This window comes from Pezoporus wallicus, unplaced genomic scaffold (genome assembly GCF_028554395.1).
Source record: "Pezoporus wallicus isolate ANWC-B61680 ecotype Strahan unplaced genomic scaffold, APGP_CSIRO_Pwel_v1 contig_7073, whole genome shotgun sequence".
In the NCBI taxonomy this organism is placed as follows: domain Eukaryota; kingdom Metazoa; phylum Chordata; class Aves; order Psittaciformes; family Psittacidae; genus Pezoporus; species Pezoporus wallicus.
In genome coordinates, this window is record NW_026641326.1 from 4,837,919 (window position 1) to 4,858,906 (window position 20,988).

General features: G+C 38.4%; 1 protein-coding gene across 1 annotated transcript in view; it reads left to right on the forward strand.

The window, feature by feature from the left end:
• LOC130606516 (contactin-6-like) overlaps positions 1–20,988 on the forward strand; it is a 146,727-nt gene that overhangs the window by 116,181 nt on the left and 9,558 nt on the right. Inside the window, 6 exon segments of the mRNA XM_057422950.1 lie at positions 6,113–6,240; positions 13,990–14,165; positions 14,506–14,631; positions 15,489–15,648; positions 15,755–15,904; positions 19,499–19,569. Coding sequence (XP_057278933.1) covers positions 6,113–6,240; positions 13,990–14,165; positions 14,506–14,631; positions 15,489–15,648; positions 15,755–15,904; positions 19,499–19,569 — 811 coding nt within the window.

Below are 20,988 nucleotides of genomic sequence, written 5' to 3' on the forward strand. Positions count from 1 at the left end.
CATTTTTGTAACTTTTCTGTTTGGTCATCACATGAGAACATCTGTCTCACATTTAATGCTTGAGTATGTTAAAAACAGGGCAAAACCAGTTTTACTATTTTATGTTAAAGGGAGCACCATCTCCTGAAAATAATGTATTTTATCTGAAAGCTTCATGATGGAGTACAACTCAGTTCAGATGTCTGTATATATTGACATAAATATTTGTGTTCCTAAATTGCAGAGTTTCAATGCAAAAAAAAAGTTCATTTTTAGGAACAGAGGGGAAATTTGGGGAATAGCAAGGAACAGCATTACCATGTCACCTTCTATCACTTGCTAATAGTATTCTTTTGTAAAATATTTTAATAAGAGTATTCAGCTAGATTGTGTAATTTTGTTTTGATCCAGATAGTTAACACATACTTTAATGGCATTTATTTTATTTCCAATTCATTGTCAGTCAACTCTGAAGCTCATTTGTATCTGCATGCAGATAAGGGAAGTCTTCCTTTAAGCGTAGTTTATTAAATGGCAATACTATTAGCATACAAATTGCACTCAGAATAGGATAAACAGGTACAAAGATCATTACCATATAATACAGACAGTCGGATCTCAGATGGGACTCAGTGGGACCTTTCCAAAATACCAGAGCTGTCATCAGTAGGTACAATTCATTCACTCAGTCAAACTTTACTCACATTTACATCTGCATAAATCACTAGTAATTCTGACTCACTTGAGAGCTGTGCTCATGGTTCTGCTTCTCACTTACTTCCCCTTGTACTTTTTAATTCAGCGTCTCTCTTGCTTCTCAATCTTTGTAAAATTAAAAAAGTCAGTTATTGTCTCAATGTCTGCTAGCATATCTGAATATATATCTTTTCATAGCCTATGAAAGCAAGAGTGGTTTTGCTCTTGAGCAGTAAAGTGAGACTGAGAAGACACGGTTTCAAATAGGATTTCTCAGATGATAAAAATTACTTTGCCTCTGATTTCATCAGATCCAGTATACTCCCTTTTTATCTTCACAGTGCTATGATCATGACTTCAATAACGCTGTGAGGTGTCAGACAATGATGTTAGAGGCAGACAGAAGAGTGAATCTTTACATTAAGTATCAGGGCTACTTTATTTTGAAAGGAATTACTTTACTCTCTTGAAGAGATAGCTACCCTACTGGCAGTGCTGGAAACCTGCAGAAGTAAGCTTGGTTTGCCCCCAGTTTTACACCAGTACAGGTCAACCGATTTTGATGGGGATTTCAAAGACATTTGTTGTATTGAGTTAATGTAATATACATCTATGAATTAAAATCACACCTCTAAAACTTGGCTGAACAGTATAGCAATGCACAAAATTTACCTCTGCTACACCTTAAAAAATGAGTTGACACCTCTGTCTTTTCTCAGATTTTATTTTTCTATCAGCCTTGTTAAATACATATTATTCTTTCATACTCTTAAGATCAAAGCAAATAGCCATCAACACTCTTTCGTTCACATGAGACAACACTTTCAGAGATGGTTTGTTTGGCCTGGTTAATTAAAAGCTGTACCTATCAACCCTGCTTGATTTCTCAAGTTCTGTACTTAAAAAGTATGTGTGACAATTTTAATGAGCTCTCATTTCTTCCCATCTAATGTCTTCTGCAGAAACATTGCAAAGTAGTATTTTTGAACATTAAGCAGTTTTGACTCTAGCAGACCTTGGATAGGTTGCTTGTTTTCCCTTTCTGCATATAATGCTTATGTTGTGTAATACTGGAGTCACTCAGAGAGGGCAAGGATGTGGATCAACCCAATGGAATGAGCAGATTAAAAACAAACAAAAGGATGTCTTTTAAATAAACCAGAGAAAAACTCACAAAGTGATGTGATACTAAAAGTTGGGAGAGACTCAAAGGGCTTTGGAGTAACTCCTGAAGACAGATTTCATCTAATATAGAAAGGCTCTGTGCTGGGAAAGGGCTATGGCATCTGCTGCTGCATCCTTACCGCACCCTAACCCCCTGTCAGGGACATCGTGCGGCTGGAAAACTGACTAGACATGTTTCTGAACTGGGCTTTAAGAGCTGCCTTATGATCCACATGAATGAACTGCACCCAACACATCCATCTTTCTGCAGGGTAAATTCCTAGGATTGCTAGATATGGAATGATATTTTTGGGTATTTCTAGTTAGCTCTTGTGTGTAGTAACTTTGTATGGATTTATGTAACTGGATTTTCATTTCTTCCTTTTGTCATAGTGACTTTGCCTAATTGAGCTGTTTACCCAGAGTCAGCACATGGGTAATTCAGGCAGGACCACAGGTGCGCACTAGTCTGATAAGAATTTAAGTATTTTGTAAGTCAGAGATACCAGTTTAGAGTTAGACTTTTGCTTAAGCAATCCCTTGCTGCAACAGGGATTTACGAACAGCTGTGTCCCAAATAGCATATTTCATCCTTTCTTCCTCTCTTTCTTTTTCAGTGATGCATTTATCAGATCTGCCTCAGATCTTTTGATTTTTGTCCCTCGACAGGCATGCGCTTACTGAGAGAAGTCCAGTTTTCCTGGCAGACAAAATATTCTACCTATATTATATTGGACAAGATAAACTTTCCTGTCTTGTCTCAGTATGTGGAATTATCGTGTCTTCTGATGCAAATACTAAGAATTATTATCTGTAGCCTTCATGCAGTCTAAAATGTTGTGAAAAGTAGCAGTTTTCAGCAAGACTTTCAGCAGGTGAGACGTGTTTCACAGCTTCTTTTTAAAACGTTTGTTAGAGCTTGATCCAAAGCCCATTAAAGGAAGTATTTCCATTGCCTTCAGAATCACAGTTCTATTATTTGAAAGACAAATGGATGAGGATAAAGTGCAGCCCCTCTGAACTCACCCATAGTATAAAGTCATGACTCTAGGGAAGCTTGCGGCAACTTTGTTGTTTGTGGCAGCTGGGTGCTTTTCTTCTTGCGTTTGAAAGGCATCATCTTGATTTTCTGCTGTGCTCTGCTTTCTCCTCCCTCTCCAAACACAGACCTCAGTACAGCTGGAAATTACTCACTTTTTTTTTTCCCCTTTAATTCCCTTTACTGTTAACTAATTACTCTGGAGTCCTTTGTGCTTTTACATAAATTCAGCCTGAGTGTCTTATTTACTGCTAGCTCTCTAATTGTCCTTAGGTAGTGTGACCTCTGTTTCAAAAAACTCTGAAGCTTTTATTAGCTCATGGTATCTTTTTGCTAAGCTCTGTTTTGATCCACTGAAAGAGCCATTCCTGCCCAGCCATTGTTTCAGAACAGCATTTCTTCAGATCAAGCATCACCTCATCAGCTCTTGAGTGGGTACAAACCCCTATTAGTGGATAGAGGAGGAACCTGGGAATTATTCAGGTTTCAATTCCTAATGAAGAATAGATGAAAGAACGTCCGAGCAAGACATGACTAAACTTTAGTGAAAAAGCCCTAGACAGAAATCCATGGGGGACTAAGCACACAGCATGTGCATTCCATGACTCTCCCCTTTAATAATCTGATTTTCATAAACTGTGTTTTTCTTGTATACTTACCTACACTGGAAGCTTTCAGGGACTGGGACTGTCTTCTTCTTGCCTCATGCCCACCTCTGGATTCCAGTTTGTACCTAGATCTTTTAGGTGCAACTGCAATAAAAATAACAGGGCTTATGATGTTGAGATGATGATGTTGAGAAAGACACTACAGCAGCTTGTTATAAAGTATTACTCAGGTATCCAATTTATGAACATTTCCTGACTCACACTTGGATCTCTTTTGATACTGTTTGATGAAGCCACCGTATGTTAGCAAACCAGTCAATTGATTCAACTATTTTATCACCAGCAGTTTCTAATGAGGTTTTTTTCTTCTGGCTGGTGCAAATGAATGTGAACAAATGCATCATTAGTGCAAATAAAATCGCAGAGGCACAGGTGGATTACTTGCAAATGTTAAATACTTAAAACTGCCTTTGAAACACTGTCATCAGATGTGTCCCTATACTGAGAAGGAGAGGCACCCATGGTTTCTTGTTTTAATGCACAGCATCATGGATCAGCAGAGTCTCAATTCTGTCATGATTATTCATCCTTCCTTATCTGAAAAATGTCATTTAGTTGATACAGCATTATAGGGAAGAGCATACTTTGGTGCTTCATATTTTGCTCCTCTCCAGTTTAATACGTATATATGATGGATTATTAAACCTGAACGTCTTTTCTCATCATATAACAAATTGCATGCAAACAACTGCTGCAGCACCTGGTGATTATTGCCAAGGAAACAAAGATTTTTCATTCAAGCCTAAATCCCCTCCCCTCTCAGCTCTACACCCCAGTGACAGAGTGCCCAGCACCACAAGGATGTCTCAGTTTTTCTTTTTCCTAAATCCACCCCTGCCCTTCTTAGGGGCAGATCTTTTGTCAGGGTAAGGAAGGTCAGACAAGAGTTGGAGACATGAAACTAGGGGGATGTGAGAAGACCCCCATAAATCCAAGTCTAGCTTCTCTTCATCATTTGAGAGGCTGGGAGCATATAACGGGAAGCAGAACAAGATCTAATGTGTGTTACACATATAGCTGCAAGCATATAAATACCAGAGTGGAATGCAGCAAGACACTATGATGTTTTTTGTGTGTTTAATGGCTATGATATTACTGCCAGCTTCAACTTCTGCTCTTGTTATTTTTCATTTCCTTTAATAATTCATTACATCATCCAATCTTATGTTGTTAGTAATAAATATTAAATACCCAAGATGCGATGCATGAATTAGATATTTTCTCTTTATGAAAGGATTCTTGTATTAGATTCAAATGTCAATTAAAAGAGGAATATAAAAAAATAATGCAGTGCTTATGTGAGCGCTGGAATGAATGAAGCCTGGTTTCCTGTGAATTTGTGACTTTCAGCTGTATTTTGTCAGATGTAAGAAAGTATGACATCTGAGTGCAGCTCTTCTTGTTTGGGTGCAGATTCTCTGATGCCTTACAAAGGAGTGTGCTCATGCAGTGGCCTAGCTGGCAAGAAGGTCTGTACAGAGAGACCCTGATCCCATTTTCATGAAACTTCCAAGAACTTCATGTCTGTCAGCCCACTGTCTTACTATACTCAGAAAAATTTGGTCAAAAACTTCAACATCTACCAGGAGCACCAGGTGGATGGAAGAACTGACACAAAATTAATGAAACGTTATTTTCTATCGTAAATTTCATCGCTTACCCAATTCAGCTTTCAGTTTTAAATTCCCTACCTTTGTTATATATGTGTTCTGTATATTTGTGAAGAAAATCCCCAAACTGCGCACTGTTCTCCTTGTACGTAAAAGCAAAGAGGTGTCAGGCATGCAATGAGAGCTTTCCTAAGGGAAACTGAACTACATACTGATTTACATCCTAAAGTATCTCATTGACATAAAGAAGCATATGAACAAGCTTATAAATTAATTTTGTCCTTAAAACCCAGGAGTGGTCCTGAAATTACCATTAAATGCAATTTACACAATACTCTGTAAATTGGTGTAAACAACATAGTGACTAATAAGGTGATTTGAGGGCCCTGTGAGACAGCGATGTATTTGATTTGGCTTCTAGGCTTGTGAGATGGCATTTCAGCACCTCAGCTAGTCTGCTAATATCTTTTAATAACCCTGACAAAATTGGAGAAGCAGCTGGGCTCAGACACAATATTAGTAAGGCATGGGAGCACTGGGATTTAAAGTAAAAAATAAATTTAAAATAAAAAATAAATTTAAAATAAAAAATAAATGTGAAATAAAAAATAAATTTAAAATAAAAATAAATTTAAAATTAAAAAAAAAAACAAACCATGGTAAAATATAGCACAGTTAGGTAACAACTTGGGTCTTCTTCCTTTCTCTTCAGACTCCAAATTTTGCACAAGAAAGTCAGCTAGACAAGTTAACAGTCAGCTCCAGGACATCAATATAACATTCCTAATATAGAAATCAATAATAAGCAGAGGTGAAAATCGGTTGATACATATTCAGCTTGCTGTAGAAGAGAAAACGTATAATAGAAGAATTTAAATATTAAAAATAGTGTTGCATTTCTATTATAGTTCCTGTAATACAAGTATTTTTTTCTTCTTTTTCATTTTGTTCCCCAGGGTCATCTTACTAGAGGATGGCAGTCTCAGGCTCTATAACATCACCAAATCAGATGCCGGGGTGTACACCTGTATAGCAACAAATCAGTTTGGAGTTGCCAGAAATTCAGGGAACCTGGTTGTGAAAGGTACTTTAGGTTTTGGGCTTTTATTTTTGTGCTTTATGGATATTAAAAGGTAAATGCCTTTTTTCATTAGGATGCCCAAGTCTGTGCCAGTCAGTGCTAGTATTGACAGGTTTCTGCTTGCAGTTTAAAGCTGAAACTGAACTTACCACTGCCTGCAGCAAAGAAAACCTCATGACCACACCATTCTGATGATCAATTTGTTTATCAGGGAGGTCTCCCAAGATATCCACAGAAACAGGAGGTAATATTAATAACGATACTTTCACCACAGTACTGTCTAGACATTGCAGGTATGGGCTGAACAGTTGCAGGGCCAGCGTTTGATATGACACTGAGGCAGCGTGGAGGTTCAGCGTACCCTATGCAGTGTGCTTGGATAAGTTTATTCAGCTCATTTACCATTTATATCACATCTGAGACTACACAAGAGACTTTAAAGCTGGAGTGCCAAAAAGAAATAAGATGTTATGAAGTAATTTGAAAACCAGGTGGGTTTTAGCATAGGACAGATACATGTTGCACAAGTTGCATTCCTGCAGATCCTGAAGCCACCCACTCCTTCCTTGCACCCCATCTGCTGTACACTACTTTGGTAAATAACTCCAAAACAAATCAGAGCTAAGCAAAACCTCTTCTTTGGCCCCTTTCAGGGCTTTTAATTCTGCATATTTAAATGGCCATCTTCCACAGCACTCCTCCAGTCATATTGCTGCATTAATAATGAAATAAGGGTTCTGTTAGGGTATCTTCTACACTTTCAGACTAGTTTGTTTTCCTGGATGCTAGTACTAAGGCACCTCATTTCATAGGACACCCCTTATCTGTAAGCATTTGACTTTTTGCTTATCTTTTGTTGCATTTTTGGTTTAATTAAACTATTTCAACTGTTAACTACAGGTTAATGTAGCTAGACAGGTTTTTTTTTTCTGAAAGGGGAATAAGGAACATTGTCCTCTCACATTACCCTTATTTTCTTCTCCAGTATGTATATGATATAAAATTTTAATTGTTTCCTTAAAAAGAAAGTAACTTGCCTCTTTGAGAGTCATTACTATGAGCTTGTCCCTCCAAGTTCATTGTAAGAAGCCAAATGCTATGTCCTCTAAGACAAAATGACTGACGGAATGTGATGAGATGTGCCGAAGTGAGACTACATAGTTACCCATGATGTTTCCCAAACTTTATATGGATGTCAGCAAGGACTGGCCTGGCTGCACAACACTTCCAGCTCCAATGCCAGTCATGTTTTTTTTCTTCTATTTTTCTTTTTTTTCCTCCTCTTGGTTTTGATTAAGGCTCTAAGTGCATGTAATCATCTGCCAGTCACATTTTGTAGCACTTCCATATAAACCAGAAAAAAGTCTTAGGACTGGAAAGACAAGCTAAAGCCTTCTTCTGTCCTTTCCTCCCTCTATCCTCCTTTCATGCCCTCACTGGTCACAGATCTTCTCCAACTGGACTGGACTTGTACCAAGTCATGGCTGAGATATCTGGGAGGCACAGGCAAGTTCAACAACTAAGTCATTTTTTCAGACCACCTTGATGAGGCGAAGAATTTTATTTGGAGATGTTGTGATGCTTTAGTTGGAAATGTATAAATAACTTCCCTAACAGCCATCCTGCAGTTATCAGTTTAAACATCCAGAAAATCAGGTTATGGGTTAGGAGGCACATCACATTTACATGGTCACAACTGCTGTAATCCTCTTTCCCTCCAAAGCTGCGGCTTTGTGCTGGGTTTGAGCTTGTGGTGTGACGGCACACTCTGGCTCTGGTCCCAGTCCAGTGATGCTCAGCAGGGCAGTGTCTTTCCTTCAGTATTTTTCACCCCTCTTTGAAACACACTTAAATGCATTGTGGAACACGTTAGAGTACATTACGTGCAAAGCAATCCTTTGCTTCAAATTTTTGCTGTGCTGATGGATAGTCCATCTCCATGAGTAAAAAGAATTTGTAGAAACTTATTGCTCAGGTAGAGTAGTCCAGAGCTGGAGGACATGAAAAGAGATCATTTTTTTTTAATAGAAATTCCTATGAGCAGCATATGAAATGACTATGATTTGATCTTTGATCGCTGAGGCCCACTTACTATGTTTTTTTCTATTTGGTCCCACATGATCTTTTCAGTACAGACATCTGCTTATAAAAGTATTAGAATTTGTTGATTTTAAGTGAGAAGAACAAGTCAAGAAGTGGAACTTCTGAGCTTATAGTAAGCATATTTATTGGTTTTGCAAAACAGCTAATAATAATGTCTGTAGTTACAAGAAGAGCACGTTATTAAATGTAATTTGTAACTATCTCTTTTTTCTTAATATTCTTCTTTTCACTGACTTCAGAATGGTTGCTGTAGCCCACAGGCATGACCTCCTCCCTAACCTACTGCATCTGGCAAAAGTCTTTTTCATACTGATAGTATGAAAGAGCAATTAGCATTGATGCAGTGCAACGTGTAATCTGAGATGATGTTACATCACAGCTAGCAATGAATAAACCAAGCGGTTTAGGGTTTAGGCAGCTCTGACTTCATTAAGGTTGTATTCCATTTCACATATCACATACATGCATCCTAATGGAGCAATATGGGAAAATGGCATTAAAACATGAAAAAATATTTTGTTTGGCATTTATGAAGTTTATTAAAACACTGAGTAACAACATGGTATAAAAATGATCTTGTTTGCAGGGAACATTTGTTTTTGTTTCCCCTCTGGAGAAGTTTTGGCTGTTCAATTATAGGCCTCATTGCTTCAGCATTATTTTCAACTGAAATGTCAGAACTTGGAAAAGCATATCTAATGTGCAAATTAAGTTTATTGCTGCTCATTGAGTTGTTTATTCTTTGTGTGAGAAGTCTTTATTATACCTCCAGCACTCACAACATCTTATCTATTTTCTCCTCTGGAATAGGATTTGCCATGATTCCATGTCTGCAGTTGCTAAGCAAGATAGATAGATAATGTAGAACCAAGAGCTTTTAAAAGCTTTTAAAAGTATTTGAGGTGGAAGTCTTAAAGACAGCCCCATAAAAGAAGCAGAAAATATTGCACAAGTGAACCACTCTATGTCAGTGTTATCACTGGATATGAGCAGGCTAGAACAAGAAACAGAAAAGGATAATAAAACCATAATAAAATGGATTTTTTGCTAATATTACTAAAAAACCCCAAACAACTCACACACAAAACAAGTATAATTCACTAAAGGACAGTTTTCAATATTTATTTGGTGAAGGCAGATAGGTTCGTGACAATAAGTAAGGAGACAGAATACTAATGGGATATAGATTTGGGATTTGTTGTGTTATAAGAAGAAACCTTCATGTTCTGATATTCGAAAATGCCAGTTCACTAGAGAGTTCCACAGAATGCATGTTTTTTTCCCAAATATTTATCTTTTCCCTAAGGAGGCATTCAATAGGATTTAACACATAAATGATCTCTAGAATTTTCATTCCTTCCAATAACCTCTTATAACAGGATTGCAGATGTCTCATTTCTGATCTTTTTGCATGTGTAATCAAAAAATGACACAAGAAATTACACGAAAGACCTAATGAGGCAATCATATTGTTAATGGAACCTTCTCATGAAGAAAAGTTTCAAAATATTCCCAGCCAGTTTTGTAACAGCCAGCTGGAGCTAATGGCCCCTTCCTGTACAATAAAAACATAGAATCATAGAGTCATAGAATCATAGAATGGTTTGGGTTGGAAAGGACCTTAAGATCATCTAGTTCCACCTCCCTGACTGACACCTCACCCCAGACAATGTTGTCCAAGGCTCTGTCCAACCTGGCCTTGTGTTCAAGTGCCAGGGATGGAGCACTGACCACTTCTTTGGGCAACCTGTTCCAGTGCCTCACCATCCTCACAGTAAAGAACTTCTTCCTTATGTCTAAACTGAACTTCCCCTGTTTAAGTTTAAATCCATTATCCCTTGACAGCTGGTTTTGATGGAGGCTTAAAGATTTTGCAAAGACTAGGACATAATGTCCTATTTATATTCTATGGATTTTTGAATGTAACCATTGAATCTGACTACAAATTCCATGCAATACTGTTTGCATCATTCTTGCTTAAGTCTTATTTTGACTTTTCCATAGAAATAAATTGATTTTATTTATAGTATTTTACTTATTTATTGAATGGTGTAATTTTACACAGTGCATTGTAGAAGAGTCAAAATGCACTGATCCTGGTGATCAACCATCCAATACAGAGAAGCAGGAGTTACAATATTAGGTGACATTATGTCTTGTGGCAGTAGAAGTGATGTGGGTCTTATGAAGGGTAGATATTTTACAGAGAAATCTGAAGGACAGGGAGAACTTGAGACATGGACAATTCAGTAGTAGCAGAAGGTTTTACTGATACTGTATGAACTACAGCAGAAAAAGTGAATTTCATCCCTGGTATATGTGCCTCTATTTGAAGTTTTAGGAGAATACCCAATTCAAAGGGCTGTCATCAGAGCAATGCAAAACAGATACACCCAAATCAGCTTTAAGCAAGACAAAATACCAGCAGCAGTTTATGCCTGGCAGCAAGGAGCTCATATCAGGCTGTGGGGTCTAGCTGAGAAGGCTGAGAAGCTGAACCCTCTAACCACTGTTTACTCATATCCAAATACTGAGCTTACCAGTGGGAGGCTCAGGAAACATGCTGTTGTCCATCTGTCGTGGTTTAAGCCCTGTCGGCAAGCCAGCCACACAGTTTCTCTCTCCCCCCGCCCCTCTTCTTGCCCTCCCCCTACTCCCGGAGGGATGGGGAGGAGAATCAAAAGAATGCAACTCCCACGGGTTGAGATAAGAACAGTTTAGTAACTAAGGTATAACACAAATCATTACTGCTACCACCAATGATAATAACTATAAAGGAAGTAACAAAGGAAGAGAATACAACACCTCACCACCAGCCAATCGATAATGCACCCCACCCTGCCTGCCCGAGCACCAACCAATACCTAGTCCAACCCCACAGTGAACTAGTCCTTCCGGGTAACTCTCAGTTACCTCCTGGCCATGACGTGCTGTGGTATGGAATACCTCTTTGGTCAGTTTGGGTCAGGTGTCCTGTCTCGGCTTCCTCCCGGCTTCCCCTCCTCCCTAGCAGAGCATGAGGCTCACAAAGTCCTTGGCCAGACTAAACATTTGAGTAGTAACTAAGAACATCAGTGTTATCAGCGCTGTTCCCAGGCTGAAAATCAAAAACACAGCACTGCAACAGCTACTAAGAAGGAGAAAAAATGACTGTTGCTGCTGAACCCAGGACACCCTCTAATTGATTGACGCTGTAAATAAGCCTCGTTAGGGCCAGCCCTGTCCATTCCCAGGGCAGTTACACTGTACATGAGACAGGAGCTGTGGAGGTGACCCTTGCAGTGATTTCAAAGGACCAGTTCCCAGCTCCTGGTTCTCCCAGCTCCAATGTAGACCCAGGGTCTACAACAATCAGACCCAGGGTCTACAACAGGCTGGGGACAGCCCAGGCTAATTTGCCAGAGCCTTTGACATCCTCTAGTGAATCAGGCATAACTTTTTCATCATTTATAAGAGAATATGTATGGAGACATCTCTCCTGCAAAGCTAAGGACAGAGCAGACAAAATCCTGGGAGAAAGTGTGTTGTTAACATTCAATGTAGAGCAATGTAGAATTTCCACTTTGAGGTCAATCTTGGTATTTAGGGAAAGACTTTTGCTTCTTCTGTGCCATATTCTGTTTGCTTTAAAAGCTCAGATGAACACAGTTTATAGGTTTAAGGAAGGAGAGAGTCTTGCAGGATGACTTTGGATGAAGAGATGCCGATTTTGGAGGGCCACATCAGACCAGAAGATCATACCTTTCCATCTGCTCGTGACAAAGTGAAGGTCCAGTTATCATGAAAGCAATTTTCCAATTATTATCATATACCAGGGTATTATTTCTTTTTTCTTTTTTTTTTTTAACATATACAGCTTTATTGCAAGTAATATATTTTGGTCCTCGAAGTGTTATTCATACAGTTCCTTTTCAGCTGTGAGAATAAGAAATAGAGGAGGAAAAGCAAGAAAAGAAAACTTCATGGAGGTTCTCTGTAGTTTTCAAAATTATTCTATAAAAGTTACCTGTATTTCACAATGGAATTACTTCATTTGAGATTTATGGAGCTGAGTTCTTTGACAGTGTTTGCTGAAATCAGTGGAGTTGTGCCAACAAAGAATTTGGCCCTTGAATCATCTGGAATTTATTGCATCTGACACACTGCTTCCAGGGAAAGGAACAGATTTCTCTAACCTAATAATCAAGTATCTCTAAGACAGTCATCTGAGGCCTTCACATTTTGCAGTCTTTGACTTCAGACCAACTGGTGGAGCTGCCACAATGATAGTTATATGTGGCTGTGAAGAGAACAGCACACAGAGAAATCCTTCCTGAGCTCTAACTCAATGAGAACTTCTGATACTTAATGATACCCAGAAAAAAACCACTGAATTTGTTTATAAAGAAAAAAAACACTGAATTTGTTTATAAAAAAAACCCCACAAAACAGACAAGTGCTTTCTTTGTTTTAATTGCAAAATATTATTTGAGGCCTACAGAAAGTGTACCACTGAAACCAGAGAGATCCAGTTTTATTTTAAAAGGTTAGGAGAAAATGCAATGTTTCACCTTGTTTGTGCCAGTACCATAACAGTCGCTCACCAAGTGCATTTCAGATGCTGGAAAGAAGCCTTTCAGGTTTCAGTCCATATTGCCTATCTGTACCTACATATTAATCAGTTACTGCAATGATGGTGACAGTGTGAATGAAAATGTATTTGAAGGTAAGAGGTTGGATGCCCTATCATGCATCATTGTTTTGGAACCAAGGCCTTGGTAAAACTAAAATCCTGAATTTTCAAGTACACTCTAACACAGGGTTAAGCTAGAATGCTGAGCTAATACAGTTCATGCAAATTTTCTTCTCCTCCTCGCTCATTATTTTCAGAACATATTAATATTGTTGAAGAGATTCTACTCTCATTTTATAGATGTGTCTAAATTCTATTTTATAACACTTTCATGCACAAAAGCTTTATTCAAGGGAATTGCTTACAACAAAGTGGTTGTTATCTCTAATCTGTCTGCTAGTCATTTCAAGAAAAGTGAAGCCATATAAACCTATTTCTTTCCCCTTCAGGGAGCTACTGCTTCCCTTAATAAGAGTTGAAAATTTGTTTCTCAGTGTAAGGGGTTAAATGAGATCACATAAACAGTTTTTGTCTGTGAAGATATCTTCTCTGAAGCTGTAACGTAAACAGCCTTGTGCGGGAAACTACCACTAATATTAATATAGATTAAGGATCTCAATGTATAAAGTAAGCAGAGATCAGCAGCAATTTTGCTGTTGCTGCAGTTTCCTGTAAGGAGTGATTTTCAAGTTTGAAGAACCGCGGGCATATTTTTAACAGTCTTAGTAATGAAGTCTGCACTTTTTCAGCTGAAATCATATCTATTGACTATAGGCTTTACAAAGTAACACATGACTAATTTAGCAGGTTGCCTCTGACATCTGTTCGCTCTCAGAGGCACACAGTGTGCTCATTGCAAAAGTAATAGGCTACACACAGGTAAGTGTACTGAAATCATCACTGTGTTAGAGATAATTTTGTTTATTATGGAACATTTTGGCCAATTTTAAATAATTTCACAAATGGTACAAAACTCATTCAAGATCTACTATTTTCATATGCATTTTAATGAAAAAGATTTTTTTTTGTCTCTACAGACAGAACTGTAATTACTATTCCACCTTCTAATATGGACCTAACAGTTGGAGAAAGCATAGTCCTTACATGCCAGGTGTCTCATGACCCCTCTGTTGATGTGGTGTTCATATGGTCATTTAATGGCAGTAGAATTGATTTTAATAGAGAAATACATCATTTTGAAAGAACTGGGAAAGTAGGTTTCTTAAACTCCTTAGTGCTTAATGAAACTATTTGCCACAGTCTTTAGATGACACAAATATTTATCATAATTCTTCCATCACTATTTATATTCATGGTGAATCACTGTTTCTTTACAAGGGCTGCAGCTATTTATTTTTCTTTCTTAAATTTCATAAAGGCACTTGAGTTATTTGTGAAGCCATAATAAAAATGTCCACATGAAAGAAACTGATGATAGCTATGAATATTTTAATTTAAAAGCTGAATTTTTTATAAATATGGAGCAATTTATAAAAATGTCTAGTATGGAAACTGTGTTGTGAGTGATTAGTTTACTTTTCTTGTATTTCCAGGAGTCTGTCAGGGATTTGATGATAAGAAATATTCAGCTACATCATTCTGGGAAATATGTACGCAGGGTACAAACAACTTTAGACAGTCAATCTGCAACAGTAGATATAATTGTGAGAGGTATGTCTGTTAAATGTAAACACGTATATCTTCTGGAGGAATTAGAAACTCTTATCATCAGCTGTTGTTTAAATGATTTCTAGGATATCAATTCAACATTTCAAAAGTGAAATGCTATATATCTTGTACTCTTGGCCCCAGAATTGAACTGAGACTGTGGCCAACATGATCCTAGTGTGCAGCTAATCCAGCGAGATCTGTGCAATTCTCCCTTGGCATCTGATGGCAAACCTTTCTGGTCACACAGGTCAATATGGCAGGGCATAGGGAAGTCCTCTACTTTCAGCAGACTGCTGTCTGTTGCTCCTTACTGATCATGCCTGGGTCACTGTGCAGGCTCAAAAAAACCCCCAAAACCAAAACCAAGAGATCTGCTTCCTTTCCACTATTTGGAGATGATATGAAAAATTTTCTATGGTCAACTAACTAATCTTTTCACTGCCAGCAGCAAGAGAAATGCTGTGATGGAAGCAGATCCCTTGAATCCTAGCAGAAATCAGAAATCCGCATAGTGTCCCACCTTGCATTCTTTCGAAATCTCAGTTTTTATTAGATGCAATAGGAATTCTGAAAACGCTGGATGGCTCAACAAAAGACACATTGGGTAACTTTCTTTGTCAAACAAAAAAAGAAATCATTCCCTTATTTGTAGTTTTTATATTAGTAACCTGAAGACATTAATTTTCCTGACCCAAAACCCCTCATTAATTAGAAAAATGTAATACAGGCATGAAGCCATCATTTAGATATTGTGCTGCTGTTATGAAACTGCAGCTTCATTAATTTCACTGACTTGAGAAAGTAAGAATTGCTCAACACATTCCAACCGCAAATCTTCTCTATCTTAAAATGCTAATCATAATAGGCCCCCCCAGGTCCACCAGAAGATGTTAAAGTTGAACATATTTCTAGCACTGCTGCTGTGTTATCCTGGAAGTCTGGAATCGATAATAATAGTCCAGTCGAGATCTACAGTGTTCAGACAAGGACTCCTTTCTCAGTTGGATGGCAGGCAGTTTCAACAGGTGAGCAATTTGAGAGTTTTCTTTTTTTTATATATAATATTAATTTGCATATGCCATTAATTATTTAAAAAATAAATTGTCACTGACATGTTTATTTTGCCTTTAGTTCCTGAAGTCATTAGTGGTAGGACTCACAAGGCAACAGTGGTTGAATTAAGCCCTTGGGTTGAATATGAGTTTTGTGTGGTTGCCAGCAACAGTGTTGGAATTGGGGAACCAAGCAGACCATCAGCTCTACTGAAAACTAAAGCAGCAGGTAAGTCCTCAGTTTTTCCATGCAGACACATTGGCTCCTCCAGGGTGTGAGAATTTCACTGCAGCAGAGCCACTCATTTGTACAGGGTTATTTACATTATCTGTCTGGCATTTTAGTCTGCGTCTGGTACGGCTTCACGACAGCAGACCTGCACTACCAATGCAAAAGATGCTTGGACATGATTGAGGTACCACCCACTTTGCTCTCTGGTTTGAAGTTTTTTTGGGCTATGAGCTGGCCTGAGCTTCCTCCCTTCATTATGTCTCAAAATATATCTGATCCACATGCCTGAACACAACATTTCATTGCTTTAATACCCTGATCAGGCACTTGCATAAGAAATGATAAAGCCAGCTCTCTGGTATATCCTAGCACAGGCATGTAAACCCTTTGATGCAGAGGATGTTTGATACCTCAGCATGAGTAGGGACAGGATATTCGTTTTAACTGGAAGAAATAAATTACAGCATCCAAAGCCTACTGAAACTAATACTTTCCACTGACTCCAGGGCAGGATCCTTACTATCTGTCTGTCTAACCTTTACACATCTGTCTCTGGGACTTGGAACCTCATAGGAAGAAGGCTCATTCTTGGATGACCGACACTGTCAGTCCTTTGACCTACTCAGTTTGGTACAATTTATTTGAAGTCTAAACCTTTGGTTTATGTTTCTCCCAGCCCTCTGCTTATCAACTCTCTCCTACCTATAAAATCAGTACTTATAAGATGGAAAGCAGTAAAATGGAAGCAGCTTTTACAATCCACTTTCTTTTCTCTGTTTATCTCAATTGCTAAGCTCTGAAGTTTGGCAAGCTGCATTTCAAGACAGAACTCAAAATACAGTATTGTACATTATACAGTACAAACACATATATCCTTAGAAAGGGGGATCCATTTGTTTCTCAGAATACCTACAATATTGGTCCCAGGGCAGAATTACTTCACAATGTATTAAATCAGTTGATTTAAGTTTAACAAGTTCTCTTTCCTGTTGTTGAAGCAAAAACATACTTAGTACTGATGCCAGAAAAAACTATTTGATTATTGGAACACCAATCTTAATAGGTTTTTGTCAGTTTTCCAGGTGCAGAGAGGCATCAAATGAATCTTATCAGCAGTCAGAACTGCCTGGCCAGTGTGGTAGTAAAGCAGATTGCAGGCTGCTCTCAAATAAAGGAAAGAGCTTGAGAGCCTCGAGTATGGAAAGATGCACTAATCCTGCCTGCGCCTGGGTGTCTGTGGGATGCATGTCTGAGTGGTACATGACTCCTTCCTCCCACAGGAAAACACTATGAAACATTCACATGCAAGGAAGATTAAAGAAAAGATGGAGACAGGAAGGGTCCAAATTTTCTAAATTTCCCACCAGAGTATCACAGATACATGTTCTCCTTTTCATGACTGATCATGAAGTCAAAATTATTCTTGAGAAGGTCTTTCTTGCTGTTGGCACCATAGGGCTTTGCAAAGTGATGTTCAAACCCACCTATATAGTCAGTAGAAGCTTTCATCTTTTAAGGTGGGGTGGTTTGTTTTTGTTTTTGTTTTTGTTTTTTAATTAGAGGGATTCACAAAGCTAGAGCTAGAAATAGAAGGAAGCAATAAAATTAACATTATTTATCATAGCAATAGCACAAGTGTAGCACTGTCTGAAGCTTAACAGAAGGAATAGAAAGATTCCAGCTTTTAGTCACTTAACCCCTTCACTGCTGTAAATCATTCTGTCTCAAAATATTGCTCTGCAGTGGCAGAAGAAGCAATTTATCTTTTCTTTGGTTGTTGTTTTAATCAGACTAGGGATCTGAAAGCAGTGTGATAGCGTGGACAGCAAAAGTCTGGGCATGAAAGGGTGAATTTGAACTTTGCTGTTATAATAGCTATTTTGCCAGCTGAAATCTGAGCATTAGTAGATTTGTGGATGCAAATGAGACACTGTTCATTTCATTAAAGTGGAGCTGAGAATTAATTGAGCCTCTGTTAGTGCACTCAGCTGTAAACTTTCATCTGTTTCTCAACTATGACCTAGTTGAGGCTCTGCTGAGCAGTAGTACAAATATTTTTCCCAATGCAAATGTAGTAAGTACGAAACACATTTAACACATGAACTAATTGAGCATCAACTGGTTCATGAAACAGTGAAACACTAGATTGAAAGTCTGTTTTGGCATTTTTTTTTTCCCTTTAACATGGTTCTTTTCCATCTTAGATTATTTATCTGTGATGCGTGTAAGAGACTGATTGTGAGTGACAAAATGGAATACTTATGCAGAACTCTCAAAAATAGGCTAGTCCGCTTGCACTTCCACTCGCTTTTATGACTACATAACAAAATTATTGTGAAATTTCTACATTTCTAGAGAGGATGGAATAAGATGAAGATTTATATGTGTACCAGAATCTAGCAGTGATAGTGAGTTGACATAAATTTCCATGAACTGAAAGGGCTATTGCCTTTTTATTGTCACTCCTGCAGCTGGCCTAACGCTGGGTGGATGAATGGGGAAGGACAGGAAGACATTGTAAAACTTGTGAAACCTTTGAACAAGCTTGAGATGAAACCATCCTACCCATTTCTACCCTGTCTTCAGCCCTGTCTTGACACATCCAATTTTCAGACTGTGAGAGCTGAATGAAGGGGACAACAAAGCAATCTTGAAATTTCTAAAAATAGTACCAAGGATTTGGAGATGGAAAAGAGTATAAATGCCCTCTTATTGGTGGTTCCTGCTCAGTCAGTTACAGAGTTGCCCTCTTGTTTATACTTCCTCAGCAGCTGAAAAGGAACATGATATTATCCTTGCAGGTAGACCTATCGTGAACTTTACCATTAGAACAAGGCTGGTCTGTCTAAATTCCATCCATTATATCACACTTTAGTTCCCCAAAATTGTCAATATTTATAGGCTAATGGGATGGGCACGTTTATGGAAATATAAAGCAACAGGAAAAAAATGCTGATATTTTCTTTGCCTTGCCACCAAGAGTCACTTGAGTGACAAGGCCCCTTCAGCCAGGGACACTAGCATATTGCCTGACCTCAACCTTGTACCCATTGTGCCATACACCCAGGGCAATGCTAGGGAATTCAAGCTCTAATTAATGAACTTTTGGACACTTACAGTCTTGGAGACGGAGAAAAGCAAATTGCAAGTTTTGAATTTCCTAAGAAAAGCATACAGCCAATTACAAAAAAAAAATAATACATTGTTCCAACAACATGTTTACTGAACAAATGCATAATTAGTAAATCAGTAGTGTTGCAGCTACAGTCTGAATAGAACATCATTTTGCCAATTAGTTGATGAAGCATAATAATGTCAGATACTTGATGCTAGTAGCTTCTTTAATTAATTTTTGGAACCAAGGTACTCATGTATCACATACATCTGTGGCTTCAGCCTTATAAACGTGAAAATGAGTAAACATCATTTCAGTTCATTTAAAATGTACTGTTATACAATATAGTACCTGTTCTATGTGTTGAAAGGCAGAATGGCTGCATGTAAGCTTGGAAAAGCTCTAAGCATCCAGTTGACAAGACCCATGGCAGTAGTTGTGGGTAGTTGCAAGAACCAATGTCTTTTCTTTTCCAATTCCTGCTGTGGCACCAACAAATATCAGTGGAGGAGGAGGAAGCCGCTCTGAGATGGTGATCACATGGGAGGTAATTGTTAGCTCAATTAACCTAAGCCACCTAATGGGGAAGGTCCATGCGTGAAATCACAGCCCTGCTGAAATCCAGAGGATTTCGGTCATTACCTTGGGCTGAGCCTGGATTTCATCCTGCATCTGGAGGGAAAACAGCCTGTAAGATATACAGCAAGTTTTCTGTGTTATAGTGAACAATTTATAAAAATAAACAGTTTAAGAGGCACGTTATAAAGATGTTTAGAAGTCTATATAACCCTCTTATCTTCATTGTACAGGAGGTGCTTAACACACTAATCTGCTTGGCCATTTTCTGCATTAACATTTTTCATACTTTTGTTTACATGTTTTCCATTCTGGAACGCTGTGCTGACAAGACATATCCTATTATGCGTTAAAGGAGATGAGCCCTTTAATTCTCTAGCACTCCAGTGAGAGGAGAGAATATACATTTTTAGAACAGTTAATACCATACTATAAGTTGCAATGGATGAGCACAGGTCATTTCAGAGAGCAGAAAGTAAGCATTGTAGGAAGGAGCTTCCCTTCACCAGCCTCACAGTAGCCTCCCTGAAAGCATCCTGATGAAGGCAGGCAGCCTCTTGCAAAGCCCATGCAGGGTTGGGGCAAGCACTTAGTTAGAACTTGAGACCCTATGGAAAAACTCCCCAAAACGCATCTCCTCCCCTCTGTTTTTTTATTACCCCTGAAAAGTATACATGAAGTTAATGTGATTCACCTAATTAAATCTCTCCCCTGGGTCTGAGGGTATATAACTAAAGTAGGAGCTACTCCATGCCATTAGCAGCACTCAGACTGGAGGTCAAGAGCCAGGCAGCCTGGCCACGTATCTCACTATCAGGTCTAACTGTCTCAGAGGATGCACAAGATGCTCTCTCTTCAGTTCCTAATTTGGGACAGGGCATCCAAAACCGTGGGGCTCCCTTTGTAAGTCATGGAAAACATTTCTTCATGAAAAAAAAAAGAAGACTTCTAGCTCAGCTTAAGCAAGAAAAGCAGTCTCTCTCCCTTGAGTTCATTATTTTCCCAAAGAAACAACCAAGCTTATGTACTGAAGGAAAGGAAAAGGAATTAAATTAAACTAAAAGTGATGTTACTCATCAGCTGAGTGAGTTACTTGTGTTCTCCTGTATGCTAAAAACCTGTGCCATTTGACTAGCCTTTTGGGGGAGGAAGGGAAGTGCCAGCAAAAAACAGAATAAAAAAAATCCCCACTAGATAAATACTATTTCAAAGGCTTCCCACTCTCCATGCTCCAGAATGAAACTTCACTTTTACTGACCTAAGTTGTCCTCCATAGTATCTTTCACTCTTTTGTTTCATTTTCTCCTCTACTGTTCTACTCTTTGGGAGCAGAAGAACATGAAAATTGAAAACAACCTGAGATATTTCAATCAAATTACCCTGTTGGACT